This window comes from Cupressus sempervirens, chromosome 11, assembly GCF_028749045.1.
Source record: "Cupressus sempervirens isolate cs-2001-9-10 chromosome 11, ASM2874904v1, whole genome shotgun sequence".
In the NCBI taxonomy this organism is placed as follows: Eukaryota; Viridiplantae; Streptophyta; class Pinopsida; order Cupressales; family Cupressaceae; genus Cupressus; species Cupressus sempervirens.
In genome coordinates, this window is record NC_143128.1 from 638721039 (window position 1) to 638739908 (window position 18870).

General features: G+C 37.1%; 1 protein-coding gene across 2 annotated transcripts in view; it reads left to right on the top strand.

The window, feature by feature from the left end:
• EMB2771 (E3 ubiquitin ligase) overlaps window positions 1-18870 on the top strand; it is a 313580-nt gene that overhangs the window by 88103 nt on the left and 206607 nt on the right. For both annotated transcript variants that reach the window (XR_016358446.1, XM_089808665.1), the window contains exons 10-11: window positions 10324-10814; window positions 11414-11873. Coding sequence is in view for 1 of the 2 variants with exons in the window: in XM_089808665.1 (XP_089664791.1) it covers window positions 10324-10814; window positions 11414-11873 (951 nt within the window). In the remaining variant the exon portion in view is untranslated. The remainder of the gene's footprint in view (window positions 1-10323; window positions 10815-11413; window positions 11874-18870) is intronic.

Consider the following 18870-nt stretch of genomic DNA (forward strand, 5'->3'; position numbering starts at 1 on the left):
GAGGGTCCGGCGTGAATGTCTTACTTGAGGATACATGGAAGAGGTTGGGACAGCCGACGTTGTGGCCAACTACATTCCAGTTGTTGACAGCGGACCAACATGGCATTAAACCTCCCGGCGTCTTGATGCCATAACTGGTGACAATTGGCACACAGTCGTTCCTGCTTGACTTTGTCGTGATCTCGCTGAAGAGAAAAGGATACAATGCCATTCTGAGCCGCGAATGGCTTATTCAAGCAAAGGTTAAACATGACTGGAAGAAGAATACCCTATCAATGGAGCGTGAAGGTAGAAGATTCATAATTGACTTGCACACACAAATGGTAGGTGAGGAGGTAGCATCGTCAAATTTTGAAGAAGAAGATGAAGGGAGGCAGCGTATGGAACCAGATCAGGAGGGAGTCCTGCGGTTGGAAGGAGGATCAACGGACGGCGATTTGGATTCTATTAACGGTCTTTACCACTGGCAGATAGAGGACTACAAACTCTTTCCGAGCTATAATATGTTAAGGGTGGACGAAGGTGAAAAAAAAGAGGAAAATGAATGTCTGAAGGAATACAGAGAAGTGAAAGAAGGAAAGGCGGTTACGGTTGAAGTTGAGGGGAAGAACATACAGTACGAACCCAGAAAAAGGAAAGATCCCACCGTACGATTGCGCAAACAAAAAATGTTACGACGAACCACTGATATATTAGAAGGGTGCCGGCAGCAAGGAGAACACATCGCACGGTTTGTGCAAGAAACAAAGAGAATAGGCTTAATAAAAACTTCCGCAATATAGAGTGAAGGTTCTAAAGTCAAGAATACAGTTATTGACGGCAAAGGATGGCAGCCGACAAATTGCAGGCACAATGGGCTCTAGAGGTGACATAGAACAGATGCAAAGCGCGGCGTGATAAGCACCTGGAACTGAGCAAGTTTCAGCCGAGGCAATTGGTGTGGAAGTATGATGGATGAAATAAACCAAGAAAGTTTAAGGTCAAGTGGGTTGGGCCATACCAGATTCGGGAGGTAGGTGACAATGGAGCAATAAAATTGTGGACTTTGGATGGACAAACAGTGCCTCAGGTAGTGAACAGGTCGAAGCTGAAGCTGTACCATGCAAGGAAGACTTCGTCGTTGTCGTCACAGGATGGCGAGGTCTGGAGGCAAATTTGAGTTGTATTTTAGAGAGAGAGAGAGAGAGAGAGAGAGAGAGAGAGAGAGAGAGAGATGAAAAAAAAAATTCAGCTTGGAGGCAGCCTGCAAGCTAGGTCCTCCGCGGAATGCCCCGTGGGTTGACCCACTTACGGCATGGCTTTGATCCTCGCAGACGGTGTCTTTTACCTCCGCGGCAATTGGCTAAGCTGTTATCTCCGCAGTTTTCTTTTTTCCTTCAGCAAGTGTTTTTCCTCCACGGCCTAGCTCATTCCCCACGTTGTGTTCTCCCGCGGATACCCTTGTTTCTCCAACGAATGGTTCCGTTCTCTTGCAGCAAGCCGTATTCTCCTGCGGGTTATCTTCCTTGAGTTGTGATTTCATTCGTGGATGTAGTTGTTCGTATGGGTTGTGAGTTGCGATTTCATCTTCCTAGCCGTGATCTAAACTTCCTCTCCATGGATGTAGTTTTCTTCTTCCACCTTGCGGCTTACCTTCTTCTCCACGGACGTTTTCCATTCTGCGGGTAGCAACATTTCTTTCTTCAACAATGGCTTATTCTAAGCCCTGCTTTCAAACCACCGGAGAATATTTCACCCTTGAATTTCTTGCACACAATTGGAGTCATCGTCACTAGAACACGGAGGAGTCAATATTATTTTCATTGTTGAAAGGGAACCGTCGGGAAAGAAGCAAGCAACGGGGAAATATATTTTAAAGGCATATTCTCCGTGGGAAGGCAAAAGTGACAGGAACCTTGCATTATAAAGGCTAAAGCATTAGAGCAGTTAGGAGTGATAGGGAGACAGATAAGAGGAAAGAGGCTCAACAACCAATGAGTAGAGGAGCAAAAAAAAAGAAAAAATGACGACAGATTGAAACAGTTTAGAATGAGTAATGCATGATGTCGAGGGGAAGGGAAAGACATATATAGGTGGGAAATGCAAGCAGTTGCCAGTCGCTGTGGTTGTTACTCATGGGAAGTGAGATTAGTTGATGAGACTTGGAGTTGCTGCAGGCATGGAGTGTGTGTACCAGAGGCACTTGGAGTAGGTGTTGGACGTGAAGCTGTCTTGGTGGATGCATAGAGAGCTCGGGAGGAGCTGATCATCTAGTTGAAGGCAGTACAACGACACTTGGCTCAGGGTACCCAGGAGTTAGAAGCAGAGAAAGTAGCATGGGTGGGTATCAAGGTCAACGAAGGAACCAGTATTGTGTTAGCAGAGGCTACAAATGCAATGTGAGTTGGAGACTAGTTTGGTGCAGGCACAGGACGAATGTGGAAGTGATCTATCTTGTTGTAGTTAGTTAGTTACTGTATTTTGTTTGTTAATTTGCTCGGATATTTTGTAATTGTCGTCCGAAGACGACTTTCCTTTTGGGGGGGATGATGTCGTAGGTAAAGATTGTGTAGCCGATGGGTTCATGTTGTCGGTAAGGATTTTGTAGCCGACGGGTAGATTAGTTAGCCGACGGACCCCTTCGGGAAGGTTCGGTGGGAAGTATTTATACCCTGTCTGGGATCATTGTAAAGCATCTTATCTTATCATTAGTTATGTAATCTCTTGGCATATGCGAATAAAGGAGTTGCTGTTGCTATTCTTGTTCATTGTCTATGTGCATTAATTAATTAACCTGTGCGGTAAACAATCCTTAATACAGATTGACAGTCAGATTGGAATACTAGAATAAAATCCTGTAAGTAGACGTGAAACACATGAACTGATGTATCTCCTCGGACAATGGGTTTGCATCCACTGTCTGCCTGTACGAGGGGCTACGTCCTCCAACTAGCTAAAAGCTGAAGCTTTCTGAAACTCTGACAATAGAGAAAACTGAACTGAATAATAAAATCAGGCATATCATAAGGAAGGGGTCTCTTCTCCTTTTATTCTCACAACTGTGACCCTTCGACTTCCTTTCTGGGTTTTCCGTCTTATCTCTCCTTGTCCTCTTGTGACCACTTGGAATATTAATTTGACCTTTAATAATAAATTTATAGCTCACATAGTCAAACTTAATATTGTAAATACATCCCTTATTAATATTTCTAATGTCCCCTAAAAGAAGGGACATTACAACAATGTGTAACAATCTAGTGAAATACAAAACCTAGATTATAAAAAGTTGTTTGAACTTTGATGCTTATTTGATGAATTCTCTCACTTACTGCAACATCAGGTATTGAATTTTCTGATTGCCCTTTGTAGAGAAAATTGAGTTTCACTCAGTGCCTCCCAAACATACTTAAGCGTCCTGTTGAGATCCTCAACCTCATCCTTTTCCCTATTTGACCGTGCTGCATAAATCTCAGCAATGTTAAGAATATAGTCCTTGTCGGACAATAGATATAAGTAATCTGATTTCATCATCTCGAGGGCTGTTTTGACCTTCTGTAAATCGGCTGCATGCTAGTCACCTTCCCCTTCCCTTGGGACCTTTGTGTAGAGTTCCTCAACCAACTCGTGGGTATTGTCATACTGCACCAAGGATGAAACAACCATGTCTTTACTAACCTTCAGTTGATTCTGTAAGGCATGTATTCCACTATCTCCCTGCTGAAACTATTTATTGTTTTGCAGTGTCATCTTAGGTTGTTCCTCTAAATTCATATTCTGAGTATCATGAATATATGGTTCATGATACCAAGGTCCGAAATTGTTATTTCCTTGTGTGCAATATACTTCATTATTCTGCTTGACAAGGCTCACTTCAAAGTCACCAACAAAGAAATCTGCACCTTGTGTAACATCTTCTACGTGATCGCGAGAAGGCTGCAAATCATTGGTAGTTGTCTGCTCTTCTATTTCAAGACCGTCCAAATGATAATTATAGTCTATCATAAATTCTTCGTACACCCTTGTGTGTTGTTCGTTTGCAAAGAGATCTTGGACCAACTCCAAATACTTTCTTTTTGCCATATCAGTTTTATTTTTTTGCTCCATATGAAAATCCACGTAATCACTGAATGGTAAAACATTTTGAATTCTGGTAGGAAGTTTTTGATACTCCCTAAAAGAGCTGAGTATTTTAGTTCTTATATCTGCCGATTGGAAACCCCACAGTCCAGAATTTTCAACTCTTTCCTCAAGATTGCTATAACGCATGAAGGGTCGTCTATTGACTCGCCTTTTATCCCTTTTGTAATCACTCATAGAGACAGAGGAGTGGATTCCATTGTTTATAGAACCGGACTTAATTTGGGTGGATGCCAACTCCTTGTTGTTGCAAGAACTTTGTTACCTCATTAACATCAGTTATACTTCCCAAAACTATATTTTCAATAAGAGTCTCAGTGTCAGAAAAATCGCTAGATGCTTTGGTTGTAAATTCTAGGTTGCTCTGTAATGGATTTAGTTTTGAGTTCATCATATCCTCAAACTGCCTTCCAGTTGTGGTCTCTTGGACAGCTGGACTGCTATCTTTGTTATTGACTTCTCTTGTTTTAGGTCCTAGATAAATAGTAGGAAAGGTTGCTACTATAGCAGGATCATTCTTCTTGAATGTTCTATTTGCACCGTCATTATGTTGGTAATTCAGCATGCTGCTTGGAGTGGTAGTACTTTAGTAGAATTTCTTGATATCGAACTTGTAACTTGTTGCTCTTTTTAATTGCAAGCTTCCCCCTTGGTCTGATATTTTATGACCTTCGCAATCACCATAATTTTATTAGACAGTTTGCTTGCAAGCTGGATATTGGTTTTGCTTGAATGACTATGTGCAATGGAAACAATGAATAATGCAGAGGCAAAGTGTGCACATAAGGTGAGGTTGCAAACACCTCTAGGCTCAGAAGTAGTACATCTAGTTGCACTCGTAGTGCTGTCAACAAGAGCAATAGTAACCAGTAGGGAGAAATACACCCTCAGGAGAGTGTGATGGCTATGGCTATGGCGTATATTGTCCTGGAAGAGGCTGACAGGTTACTCGAGGAAGAAGGCATGGTGTCTTCCCCTCTATGGGCACTTGCTGAGGCTAAAGTAGAGATACAAAGCGAGCGTGGGGAACCTTCGAACACTGCTTCTTTTGCAGCCAAGGCAGAGTTGTTTCTCACCGAGTTGCATGCCATGGAGCATTCTACCAGGGAGCTCATGCAACAGGCTAGGTCTCGGAATTTGGAAGTTGTCATAACAATAGCGGAAGCATTGGCTGCGTTTATGTAGACTGGCTGCTATACAGATTGGGGACTATTAGAGCAAAGTGGATATTCAGAGGAGGATATGGCTGCTACATGGACAAGCAGTTCTATCATCTCCAGTGGACAGGGACAATCGCCGCCTCTCATGAAGGCCCTTGTAGCTATGGAAGTTGCCTTTTGGGGAACCTTCTTGGAACTTAAGTAGGAAAAAAGCTTGGCTAAGGCACAGGGGCTGGAAAGACAAAATCTTCAACATCTATGGGAAGCAGAAAAAGTTGCCATGGAGGAAGCCTGGAAGATAGAGAAAGTTGAATTGGAAAGCAAGATCGCCAAAGCAGAAGCAAAGAAAATGGACGCTTTAAGGGTACTACAAGGTGTTTGGAAAAAACAAAAGACAGTTGAACGAGACCTGCAACGACTACGAAGAGTTCCTAGCACAAGGATGTCTTCGCATCCCTGTTCTTGAAGTCAAAGTTCTTTTTGTTGTTTTCATGTTCAACAATCATCTTGACTTCTTTTTTGGGGGGGATAGATGTGGTCGGAATATACTAACTATTGTGCTTAGTACTTGTTAAAGCTTAGTTGGGCTGGGTAGTTAGGAGGTGGTTGGTTTTCCCAACCAATCGACCCTTCTATAAGTACTTGAAATATTGTCAATGTAGTCATGATGTTTTTGGTATTAATAAAGAAACCATTTCCTCGCCTATGGGTATTGTGGTATTAAAGATACATTCTATGTTTACTTTACATGTATCTCAATTGTGTTATTTTGTATGATTAGCATATCTCTGTAAACTTGAGTTATATTTCCACTCTACATAAGTTCCTCAATTTGAACCAGCTATACGTTCTTCTTTTGGATAGAGCATTGGTATTTAAAAATGTTTCATCAGTTATGCCCGCTGACTCATCCACTCCTCCATATCCGTTACATGTTGTGACTCTTCCCCTACTCCATATTTGTTACATGTTTCATCGGTAATGGCCTTCCACTCTTCCACTACCCTTTTTTAATGGAAATAGGCATCAATTGTTTTTTAGAAGGCTAAATGTTTACATTGATGAATGCTTCCATTGTAGAAAGCCTCTCGGCTTAATTAATACGATAGTAATATAAATAGCCATATATGTAACTCATCTTAAGCATATATGAAATATTAATATGTTAACCATGTATGTAATATATTATTATATAATAATATATAATGGACAATATATATAATATATATTATATATATTAGATATTTATCTTAAAGATGATTTACCATCAAGAAGGTATCTCATGTTAAAATCAATTCAATAGAAGCTACAACCTTAACAATCTAAAGTGTTAACAATCAAAATGGCAAATAGGGGTACCTATACAATTGTGTCAGCTAAAGGGCTTGCCAATGCCCTAGGGATACCTCTACAATTGTGTCTACTCGGGCATTACCAATACCACAAAAAACCTCTAGGCCTGGACTCTTTCCTACTCTAATGGTTTTTACTAGAGTTGTTTGGAAGGGAAAGAGGAAAATCTAGCGTATTTTAATATTGTACTAGACACTTGTATTTGCTTATAGTTTTATAAAGAAAATTTGCTATTTTTAGTTTGCTTTATAGTTTAGACTATCAAACTATCACTACGAGCCATCAACATTCCGCATGTAGATGCGATTTGTATCCAATTTGCATTTATATATACCTAGATCAGCTTGTTTAGTTTGTTCACTCATTAGTTGACTTATTAGATGCATCTCCTTATTGAATTCCACAAAAAATTGCATTTCTAATAAACTAAAACAATTTATTAAGTTCTCGATATTTTCTTGAGAAGTTCCCAACTTATATCCGATATTTGCCAATATTGTTTTTTTCCCTCGATGTTAAGTTGCTAATAATGATTTTAAACTATGGTCTAGATGATTGGTCAACTTCTAGAGAAAATGGGAAATATGAAATCTAAATAATTATCCTCTTAGGATTATGTCCATTAGTGTTACAGATTTTGTTCAAGCTACATGGATTATAAATGGAATGCTCATTAGAATGAGATCTCTGTTTTTCCATGTTGATGTAGTAGTCATAGGCCATTACAACCAATACCTTAAAATATCTCAAGTCCATAAAAATAGTCAACTCAATATTTAATGTTGGACTTAGTACATGATTAGGATAGACATTGTATTCATAAATCTTCAACACTCTTCCTAACGCCCATAAATTCTAATGTTCTTAATTGAATAATTTAGAATTGTGATGCCTTCAGTGTTAAACTTTGATAAGTACTTGTATAAAATAAAATGAAGATATGAAAGGTTCAAGTAACCCACAAAGAGGAAAATCAACATAAGAAGGTATTTTGGATAAACTGAATCTGGAAAAATTCTTTGAAGTTGGGATCTCCTCAGTTTCACTATTATCATGCAAGATTTACAAAGCAATTTTGTTTTCAATGGATCCTCTATCTTACTTTATTATTTTAGTGCCTCTTTTTTTACTTGATCCATTTTTGATTATTATACTTCTTAAAGCCATATACAGCATTGTTTCTTAGTTGCATAATCTAAAATAGTTAATTATTTACAAAGTGCCAACTCATAGAAGACTCGGGTGCAACATGTTCTATTCTTAAATACTCAAGTATTTAGAACATTGCTTCTCTTTTTATTGTCATATTTAGTGTTGACAAACTTATTAAAAGCTTTTTTGGCCCACGTGTACTCCTGAGTCAAAATTTTAGGCGAGTTGCCCAAAAATTCTCCAATGGTTTTTGGAAAACCAATGATGAGTTTTTCCTATAAATATTGCAATTATGGTATTGAAAACTATTTCGAATGACTTGTTTTTACTTGCTTGCATTTAATAATATGATTTTGATTGGTGCTAAAGGTTTCAGAGGCCTTAATTTGGGATGTGAAATAGGGGGTGAGCCCCTTGAAACAACCTTGTATTGTGTTATGGGGCAGGCTAGTGGCACTACCACCCATTGGGGCTGTTGCCTCCAAACCCCTTTAAGGGACTGCCTGTTGATCTTGTGGGGAGCATTTGCCCCAAACCCCTATAAGGGTGGTGCCTCTTGATCCTTTTTGGGGCATTGCCCTCAAAACCTTATGGCAGGCACTACTGCTCACCTTCATTGGGATCTCCATTTCCAAATCACTATTAGTTATTGGAATTTATCAAATAAAAAACTTGATTACATTGAGGGGTGACGTGGAATTGGGATATAAATTTTGAGTGTGCCTACCTAGGTGTTATTAGTGTACAACTTGCTAAAAATCTTATAGATGAGGCACCTTCTACATATGTCTAGTGGAAGTGGGCATTATAACTCATTTACAGTTGAACTTTGTCCCCTGGATGTCAGATGCCTGTAACCCTCCCTGGGAACTATTGTAATGGAAATAAGCAATATGCTTAAGAAATATAGAAATGTCTGTTTTTGATGAATGTTTTTAGACATTTGTGTGTATAAAATGTTTGATAAAATAATTCGAGTTTTTTCAGAGTTTTTGGAGTCCCACTTTTTTATAATTTTTGGGCTTGCAGAGTTATCATTGTGTCAATGTTGTCAACTATGGTCATATTCCTTTTTAAGATATCATCTTCTGTGTGCTTCTATCCACGGCTATGTACCTTGCCAATGTTGAAAAGAATATTGATTGCTTCTAACTGGTATTGGCTGATATTATAATGTTTCTATTGTGATTTATGTTTCCATGTTAAAACCAATATTGTAGTTACATCATACACCAATCCTTGTGAAATTCAGTCCTTGGAAGTTCAAATTAAGTCCTGGAGAACCATTAAATATTGGCAGCACATGTTGTTGTAGTATACTCAAATATTTGCAGCCTATCTCTGCTTTTTTTGTCATAGCTCTGTTTGAGATGTCCTCTTGTGTTTAATGCTCTCCAAGGCTATGTACTATTCAAGATTGTGAAGGTTATTGATTTTGAATTTGAGTGCTGGTCTCTAATGTTGGTCATTAACAAAATTGTCAGTTAAGATTTAAATTTTAGTGTTAACCATATTGATAGTATATACAGTTCCATCATATGATGATTCGGGTGATAGTCAAGCTCAATCTTTATTTGAAAACATGTGTATATTGTGCATGGTTATTTTTTATGATGTTCAGTAAAATACTTTGAAGCTAAGTTACCGATTCTTGTTCTGATGCTGATGCGCTGATTTTTTTTTTTTAGGGGATTTGGGATGCGTTTGGGTGCGTCCATATATGCATGTATTTATTCATGTATACATGTATATATATAGATACACACACACACACACACACACACACACACACACACACACACATATATATATATATACACTAACACTATAAGCCCAACTGCAAACAAAATGAGAAGAATGAGCAATGAATAGCCTCTTTTAGGGCTGTTTTAGGGTTTTAGTAAGTCATTAGGTGATTGGGCGCTCAAAAAGGTCGGATGCTCTTTGGAATCGCTCGGATGCTCTACTGATTCTCATTGGATTCTTTCCCAAGCATCCCGCGTGCATCTGCAGGAAAGAATTGTGCTTCCTGACAGCAACCATGCAACATCCTAACGCATCCGTGTATCACCATGCCTCAGCACCCGCATCTGGCTTGAAACCAGACGCATCGGTATCTTAGCTTTAAAGTTAACCAGTAACTTTTTGAAAGTAGTAACAGTCTTTTAACAAGCCTCTTATGGTTACTGTTCCTATTAATTATTAGTTTTCCAAATTTTTAGTACTTTTGCACAAATTTTCTTTGGTTGAACAGAATTATCTGATTCCTAGTTCCGGAGTGTGGATAAACTGGCTTGAAAATGATATCCATTTTAGATACTTGCATTCAATGACTAAAATTTGTCCTTTTAGTGGATATTCTAGTTACGGATACTCTCAAGCATTGGTCATTGCTATTGTCTTTAGTTTACTCAGTACATTTCTGTTCTATGCATTTTTTCATTATCTGTAAAGTGCAAGTTCTTTATTTGTTTTTTTATATATACTGCTGATAGATTTGTTTTCATTCTTAATGATGAGATTTTTTTTGACTTTATTGTAGGTATTGAGATGTACATTGAGGGCTGAACCAGTTTCCTTAGTAATGGAAGATTGTATCAGTGCTTTGTCCGAGGGACTCAGCCCTTCAGTTTTTCTATTTTTTTTGAAATCACTTTGGGGCCAAGATTGTCATTTGTCGTTTTCAGATACAGATTTTGAAGTTGATTATGAGTGGCAGATCTTTTCAAGACTTATAATGGATTGGATAAGAAATGTGAATTATGCATATCCGGTACAAGTGGAGGCCAAGACAAAGTCAGCCTGGGATTTTTTGCTGTGCAGTAAAATGCACATGAATTATGTCAATAATCCTAGATTAACTGGGATTTCGCTTCCTCCTGTTTCAGGCTCAAAAATATCATGCCAATCAGGAAACACTACTGCTAAGCCCTCACCTGACAATATCTCTTACTATGAAAAGGGTTTGGTTGAAGTGCTAGTCACATTACATGCTGTGTATGAAGACTATAAGCTGGATATACTTCACAAACAGTATGTGTCCTGGCCTTGTATAATGCTCTTGTTTACGATCGTCAAAAATTATTATTTATATTGTTGATTTGGAAATAGAAAACAGCATAAGGAAATATTAGGGGTAGGCAGGCATAAGTTAATGGATGTTTACTGTTAAGCATGTTGTGTAGATACCAATGCCTTTAGCAGTCAAGAATGTTGACAATGTGATTTAATGAAGCACTGGATTATATTAATCTTTTGTTTTATTCTATTTGTAGGAAACGCTTCATGGCACTATAAGATTCACCATTTTAATCTAGAAATGTTTTTTATGGTTCACAATGTTTTCTGTATTATCCTTTGCCAAAACTTATTTTTGCACTGTATAGTTTTGTCAGTACGTGAAAGCAGATATTTTTCTACTGCATATTGTTCAATTTCTAGCTTGTGCATAAGCTATTTGGGCAGCAATGAGAACTGGAGATGCCAGTCAATTTTTTTTTCCCCCAAATCCCTTTTTATATTGCATTCAACTCGTTAATAACATAATCAATAAATTATTATGGTTCTTATGTCTTAATTTCTTTGAACCTTTTAATTTTCAGTTTATCTTCTCTTACTGGTGGTTTGTTCAGGGATTTGCTCCAACTTGCTTCTCTCTTGAGTCACATAGCAGCATGCCTAGGCGAGGCAGACTATGTTGATTATTATGTTCGTGATTTTCCTGGGTTATCTCCGCTTTTTCCTGTACTTGGAAACACATCCAATCTGAAGAGTCCACCTAATTTGTTACAGTGGCTGCAGAATCGGTTAAAATATGGATGGTGTTCCAAGGATAGGGAAGGACTGCCCTCATTGCTTTGTAAGGAAGGAATAACGGCTGTAGAATGGTCCCGAAAAGTAGTAGCATTTTATAGCCTTTTGCTAGGCAGTGAAAGCACTGGTAAACATCTTGTCTCAGGTGTATCTTTTAATGTTGCCACTGGCACTGTTAACACTCCAGAGCAGTGGACCGTCTTGTCAATGGTTGCTGAAGGGTTTGGTTTATCACAACTAGATCGTCTACCTTGTGGGGTAGCTCTTCCATTGAGACATGTAAGTCTGTTGATCTTTATATGCAAATGACTGCTTGGTTTGATCATCTTGTTCTTCTTGACACATGTTAAAGAAGGCACTAATATTCTGGTTACAATTATATTCAGCAGCATACAATGATATAGGTATAAGCATATTTGTGTATAAGAATGTTTCGACTCATTTTACTTTGTGATCTTTATTTGTATACCTACCTGTGCAATCTCTAATTATTCTTGTTATTTCTATTGTTGTTCATTTGGAGTTTCTCACACTCAAGGCCCATGCCTGACATAGATTACATTTAGAAGCAAAGGCAATATTATAAACTTTAAACACTATTACTTCCATGCTTGTGTATGTAATATATGTCTTAACATCCTTTCTTTGGACAGTGATATAATATTTTGTGTATTGACAGTTATATATAGACATTTGTCAGGCACAAGTTCTACTTGATGTGCACTAAAAACTATTATCTGTCTGAAATGCAAGCTTGTAGAATTTGGAATGCTGAAGAAGCTATCTTATTCGAGAGAAATGAAGTTCAGTGAATATCGGACTATTACCGATGTTTCATGTACTGCCCTTTCATGTACTATGCTTTATGAAAGAAAGCAGTCTGATATTCCCTATGTGAAATGGTGACCATCAGATTTGGCAATCATCTATGACTCGCCCTCTTCCCTGTGTAGTGAGAAGAGGAAATGGTGGAAGTTGCAAACCTTATGTTATCAACGCATGCTTCAGTTGTTGATTATAATCTTTAAGTTTGTGTGTTGTCTTCCTGTTATTGTAAACAAAATGTAGTTTGTTTTTGAAGAATGTACTTGACTAGTCTTTCATCCAAATTTGTTTTGATATCCATGCTACTCATTGTAATCATCTTTATGATATTATGATATAATATAAATAAAAAACTTCCATTTCTCCATAATTCAAATTTTTAATAGTAACTAGTAATTTGATATTCAATTTGATCAAGTATAGTATACTGTATTCTATATTGTGTATGGTGCAATTTTGCTATGTTCAAGTATTTGATATTGTTAGTTCTTATACTATTATATATCATTTCATAACTAGCATTTCAAGTATACTATATATAGTATATTACAAAACTTACCCCCAACCCCCTGCTGCCATCCCCCCATCATCCCGAAATTGATGCCCTTTTATCCTTGTCTTAGAAATTTGTCCCGATGTCCCAAACGTACCCCAAGTGATCGTGTTGCATGCTAGCGATTTACCTTCCAGTGGGGTCGCAGGCCAATAAGACAGATAGGGAACCCATCTAAGGATTGCAGATTTGCAGAAGACATCTTCTGCCCACATTTTGGCAGCTTGTCCAACATCACTAGGGTTAGATGGTTTCTTGAATTTTAGGAGGGGCCTAATTTTGTCGAGGAGAATGCAAAAGGTCCATGGAGCCACTTTTGATGTACCAATTGTTGTTAGCTTGCTCATTGACTACCCAGAGCCAACAGAGCTAAGCAAGAGGCTTTATGAGCCATTTTAGATATTAGATGCAATCTACTATTTTTTAGGAGATTGGGAGATGGATTAGGAGGCATTGTGAGGCATTCCAGATTGTTTGAGACACTTTACTATTTTTAGGATGGGTTCAACATTTTTAGGAGGGGACTAGTGATGGCCTTGCTATATTTGGACATCGCTTGGGGATTTGGTGCAACATCAATTTTAAGTTGGAGAGGAACTAGTAGCTCTCCACAATCCATGAGATTATCTACGACTTGTCTTTGGATTTGATTGTGTAAATATTTTTGCATTAACGTTTCAGATCACACTTTGTGATTCATCGCCAGGATGAACATGAAAGACCCCCAACTCCCTCTCTCTCCTCCTACTTTATCCATCTTTCTAATAGTTAAGTTTACAACTTTATTCATTTACTCCTTATGCTCTGTTTCATGTTCATCTTGATGATGGATCACATAGTGTGATTCAAGATGATGTAAAAATCTCCTCGTGCTTTAACCTTCTTTTCATACCACAAAGTCCCAACAAACTTGAAAGATTATTGTACATAAGTCATTAAGACCTAGCTTTGTCTAGATGCAAAGTAAGTGTAGCTTTTTAAAACCTCCTTCAAAGCAGTTTGGCTTATCAAAAACTAAATATTGTCCTTTGTGGTCCCCTTGCAAATATTTTTAAAAAACTGTGATTAAGGATGTCTTCATCAATGTCATTGTTTAGTAGATCTTGGAAATGTGCCACACCAATGCATTGAATTTGTATGGGATTATCTAACAAAATCTGTTTAACAATTGTTTAGCTTTTGTCAAGTTGACAGAAAAAATTGCATTTGGGTCTCTTTTAGCCAACCAAGTCTCACTTTATTTTGATCTCCAATAAGTTTCCTCTCTTGCACAAATTGATTAACATTATGCTATAAGGGCTTTTTCTTTGATTAATTCTAGTTGATTCATTACTAAGTGTGTAGCAACATCACTTCAAGTAGTCAACTCTGCTTCAATTCTTAGTGAATATGTCGCAAAGCACTTCCTTATTGCAAATTTTCAAATTTTCAGAGTCGTTGAAGTTTCTTATGGAATATAAACATTTTCAAATAGATACCCCTGAGATCTTTTATCCGACATATTTTAAATTTACAAATCGAATCCGAATGCTTGAGCCATACTTTCTCAGAACAATATGGAGCCCTTGGCCCGTGATCCAGGTGGATCCAAAGAACTTGAAAAATTTATAGTCATAGAATCTCACAGTATCAACATCAGTGACTAGAGCTTGATAATACAATCCTAATGCAATTTGAATCGTGTCGAAAGGAGATCATGTGCAGAAGTTATGGTTGGTCAAAGTTCGGGTCAAACATGCTAAACAAGGGTTGACCAAAAAGGTAAAATTTGACCAACTCAAAAGTAGTTACAAATGGATTTCAAATTATAGATTTCGTCGATATCTATCCAACCATGTTCGTTTCATTGAAAACGGAGTTCGTATGTGGAAGATATGCTCATTTGAAGATGGTAAAGAGATTAAGTCAAAATGATGACGTCAGCTGGTACAAACAGCAGTTATATGACATAGAGTAGTTCTGTTTTGACATGTGGCAATGAGGTTTTTGTTATGCAAAATGGTTCTCACGAGATTCGAACTTAGGACTTACAATGTGTAACATTATCACTCCACCATTACACCAAGTGTGAACTTTGAATTGCATTAGGTGGTTACTTTATTTAAACTGTGCAAAAGGACAAAGCTGCTAGCAGACAAAATAGCAACAACATGGGTTGAACCCATAACGTCGAACACATTATTTCCATCCACAACCAACTGCACTAGCGCGATTTTCGGGATTGGATGTGGTCGATGTTATACTTGTCATGAGTTGGTCGGCTATGTTGGAGCTTTATTCCCTATCTCCATTAGCCCTAATTGTGCTCAAAGTAATGTGAGCCATTTAAACAAAAGTAAGTCCAAAAATGTAATGGATTTAATTAGGAAAAGGGGGTTAAATAGTAGATATGAGGGAATTTTGGAATATTTTTACTATGTAAGGGAGATTTTGAAATATTTGTAAAATATTATGGTTTCTACCATAATAGGCAAATGTAATATTATAAAAGGGAGTGAGTTTGGGCATTGGTAGCTAAGGGTGATTTGAAGAAATTATTCAAGTAATTATTCCTTGAGGAAAGAAATAGTCTTGTAGAGAGAATTTTTGTAAAGGAGGGTAAGCACAAAGGCATTGTGTATTGTCTTCAAGTGCATAGAAGAGACTGTGAATGCTTGAAGCTTGGATTCTGTAACAAAGTGTTTTGCTTGGCAAAATTAATAAAGTGGTCCCTCAATCGAGAAGCGGACCTGGAGACCTAGTCCTACGCGGATGAACTCCATTTCAAATTGTTTGTGTCTCTTTATTCTCTTTCTTACTCTCATTTCTTTCAATTTATTTATTTTATGTAATTAAACACTGTTAAATTATGAGTTTAAGCTTTATTCTTCTTGTAATTTCAACAGTTTTAAAATACATACCACACAATTACTGCCTGGATCAGGGATTAAATTTGTATTTGGATTAAAGTTATAAAACTTGTAAATCCTAGTTTACAGATCAGCCCCTTATAACTTCTAATATTTCCAATTTCACTTAAAAATTATCCAAGATAGGTGTTAGATAAATGAGAGACGGGGGTATGTTTAATCAATTCCTTCATGACTCAAAAATCAAGAAACAATCAAGCCTATCTATTATGTTAGTAAATCTACTCCAATCATTCCATGTGTATTTCAGTGATTAGTGCACAATAGAGTAGTCTGCTATCTCCACTAGGAACTAGAAATCATTTTTTGGAGTGTAATACACCCAACACCATTCTTCTTCTCATTTAGGTCCAAGATCGCATTTAAATCACTGCCTACCACACACGTATCTTGGAAATATTTCATTGCTTATATCCCCCCATACAATTATTTTACCTTCAATCTCAAGCAAACTATATTTGATTAAAAGGGTGAAATCCACAGTGAAACTCAATTATCTAACCTTTTCCATTTGACAGTGAGAGGGTAAATTGGTGTTGATTGTCACCTTGTTTGATCTCCAATGAACTCTAACTACATGTGTGCTCTCTATAAAATCCCTATTAGAACACTTCAAAAAAAATGAAGATAGCCACTTCTCTCAAAGATAATTTTGTTTCTTGTATGAGCACCAATATTGTTCTACTTGTTTCTAAATGACACTTAAACAAGCACCTTTAATCAATAGTGTTTAAGCCTTAGACATTCCATGTAAGGTTCTTCACTGCATGTAAGGTTCTTCACTGCTCTCGCAAGAAAGGTTTGCCTCCCTTATAGATTCAAATCTAAGAATATAGGTTTTGATAGCAATTTGTTCATTATTTAGTACATCTCCACTGTCTTTGTTGTTTTGACAACTTGCCCATTCTTCTATTTGTTGGTCCATCCTTTCAAACATTTGCCACAATTTGATTTATGCATCTTGAGACAAGGAAATCAATGGTATCCAAAGGATATTCTTGATCTGAGTAATATCATCTTTTCTAAGTCATCACTTGAGAAATCACACATTGTCTAGATGATTTTTTCAATTGAGGATGCAACCCAATTAAGAGCTTTCAGTATCATCTAGAAATTTCCAACTGCAAACGTAGTTTAGGTAATGTAACTCTATTATGTTCATCACTAAGTCGTAGTGAGAGTGTCAATTCCCTACCTAAGACTTGGTTCTATCGGCACAAAAACAATCAATTTCAAATGAGGCTTTATGGTTTATTCAAACTTTTAATATTAAAGGCATGACCATGAAATTAAAGGTGAGAAAGGCTTACGACAAAGTCAAGTGGAGATTTTTAGTCAAGTAATGGAAAAATCTTAGTTTGAATAAAAGTGAGACAATTGGATCTTCAATTGCTGCTCTGCTTCTAGATATTCGATCATCATAATGGTACTTCATGCGTTTTTTTTCAAAGCACTAGAGTTCATATAGATATTTCTCCTCTCCCCTCTCTTTGTCATTTTAGCAAATGCTTTAAGTAGAGAATTTTAGAAGAAAGAAAATGTTATGTATGATGCACAATTTCACATCCTTTACCTGTTAAATGTTTGCAAATGACACAAGATAAACAACACATTATCCGAATGCTCAAAAGCTTCATGAAAAACAATCAATAGAGGCAAATCAAGTAGTCCTTTTTAACACACCAAAATCATGGCAACAAAGAATAACCAATCTTCTCGACTTAAATAGTGAAAACCTTATTTCAAAATACTTGGGCATTTTTTTTCATAGGAACATTTAGAGGTGAGCATTCAAAGACCACGGTAGAAAAATGTGTTAAAAAGATCAACTATTGTAAAGGATGATGGCTATTGCTCGAGAGTAGGATCTTAATGATCCAATTGGTTAGGTTGGGCATCCCTATCTATACTTTGTCTTGCTTTGAGCTTTGTCATTTCTCATACCAAAAGTTATTCTCGTAATAAACAACTATTACCTTTTCTAACCATCAATGCAACTATTACTTTGTCCATAATTAAGACTAAATTAAGATCTTTAAAGCCACACAAAACTCCATGGCTCACATAATTATGTTCTTATAAAGGATCGTTTTAGGACCAACAAACAATTCCCTTAGGAAAAACCTACTTGCCCTTTGTATTGTCAAAATTGAGACAAAATTAGATGAGGACAAAAGAGCAAAAAATTGATATGTTAGGTTGAATGGCTTCATAAAGGGTTGTTTTACCGTTTTGAGCAAAAAAAAATAGGAAAGAAATATTTTTATTGAGTTTTTTGAAGTCACAAAAAGTGATCGCTTAGTGGTTGCTCCCGGGCACGCTTCAAATGTGCATTAGGTGTGCATTTGAGTTATTGATGCGTAGGTTGTACATCTGGTGCACACCCACAATCTGAAATGCATGTTTGGAGAGCATTTGACGCATGCATCTGGATGAGAGCATGCATCTAAACCAGAGCACATCTAGATCCGATGCAAATCAGAAAGGTGCACATCCGGTAACTTAGCTTCTATCCATTGAATTGATGGTTTGATGACAATTGCATCTTTTTCCCTATCTTAATAGTTGCTCGATATCATCCAGCTATGGGGAGTATTAGTTTCTTCTCCATGAACTAAAGTTTGAGTTTCATCCTTCTAGGTGACTTAAGTACTCTCCAGAACTTTTGGTAGATCTACTTCCTAAGAAAACTACAATTACATCCTTTTCCATTATCTCCAATGCATAAGCTTCCAATACTAGCTCACTATATGGTGTACCCCAACAACATATTGTTAATTTCCCAAAATCCATTATCATCTTTTATTGTTTTCTCTATGTGTATAACCAAGAGTGCTATTAAGAAGTTATGCACTAGGAATGTAATATATTATGAAGGCATCCAAGTTGAATTCATTAAATATGGTGTGCTTTATTTGGGCACTCTTTTGGTTAAAGTTTTTTAATGAAATGGTTAGGTTTGTTATTTCCTATCTAGATATGCTTCTCA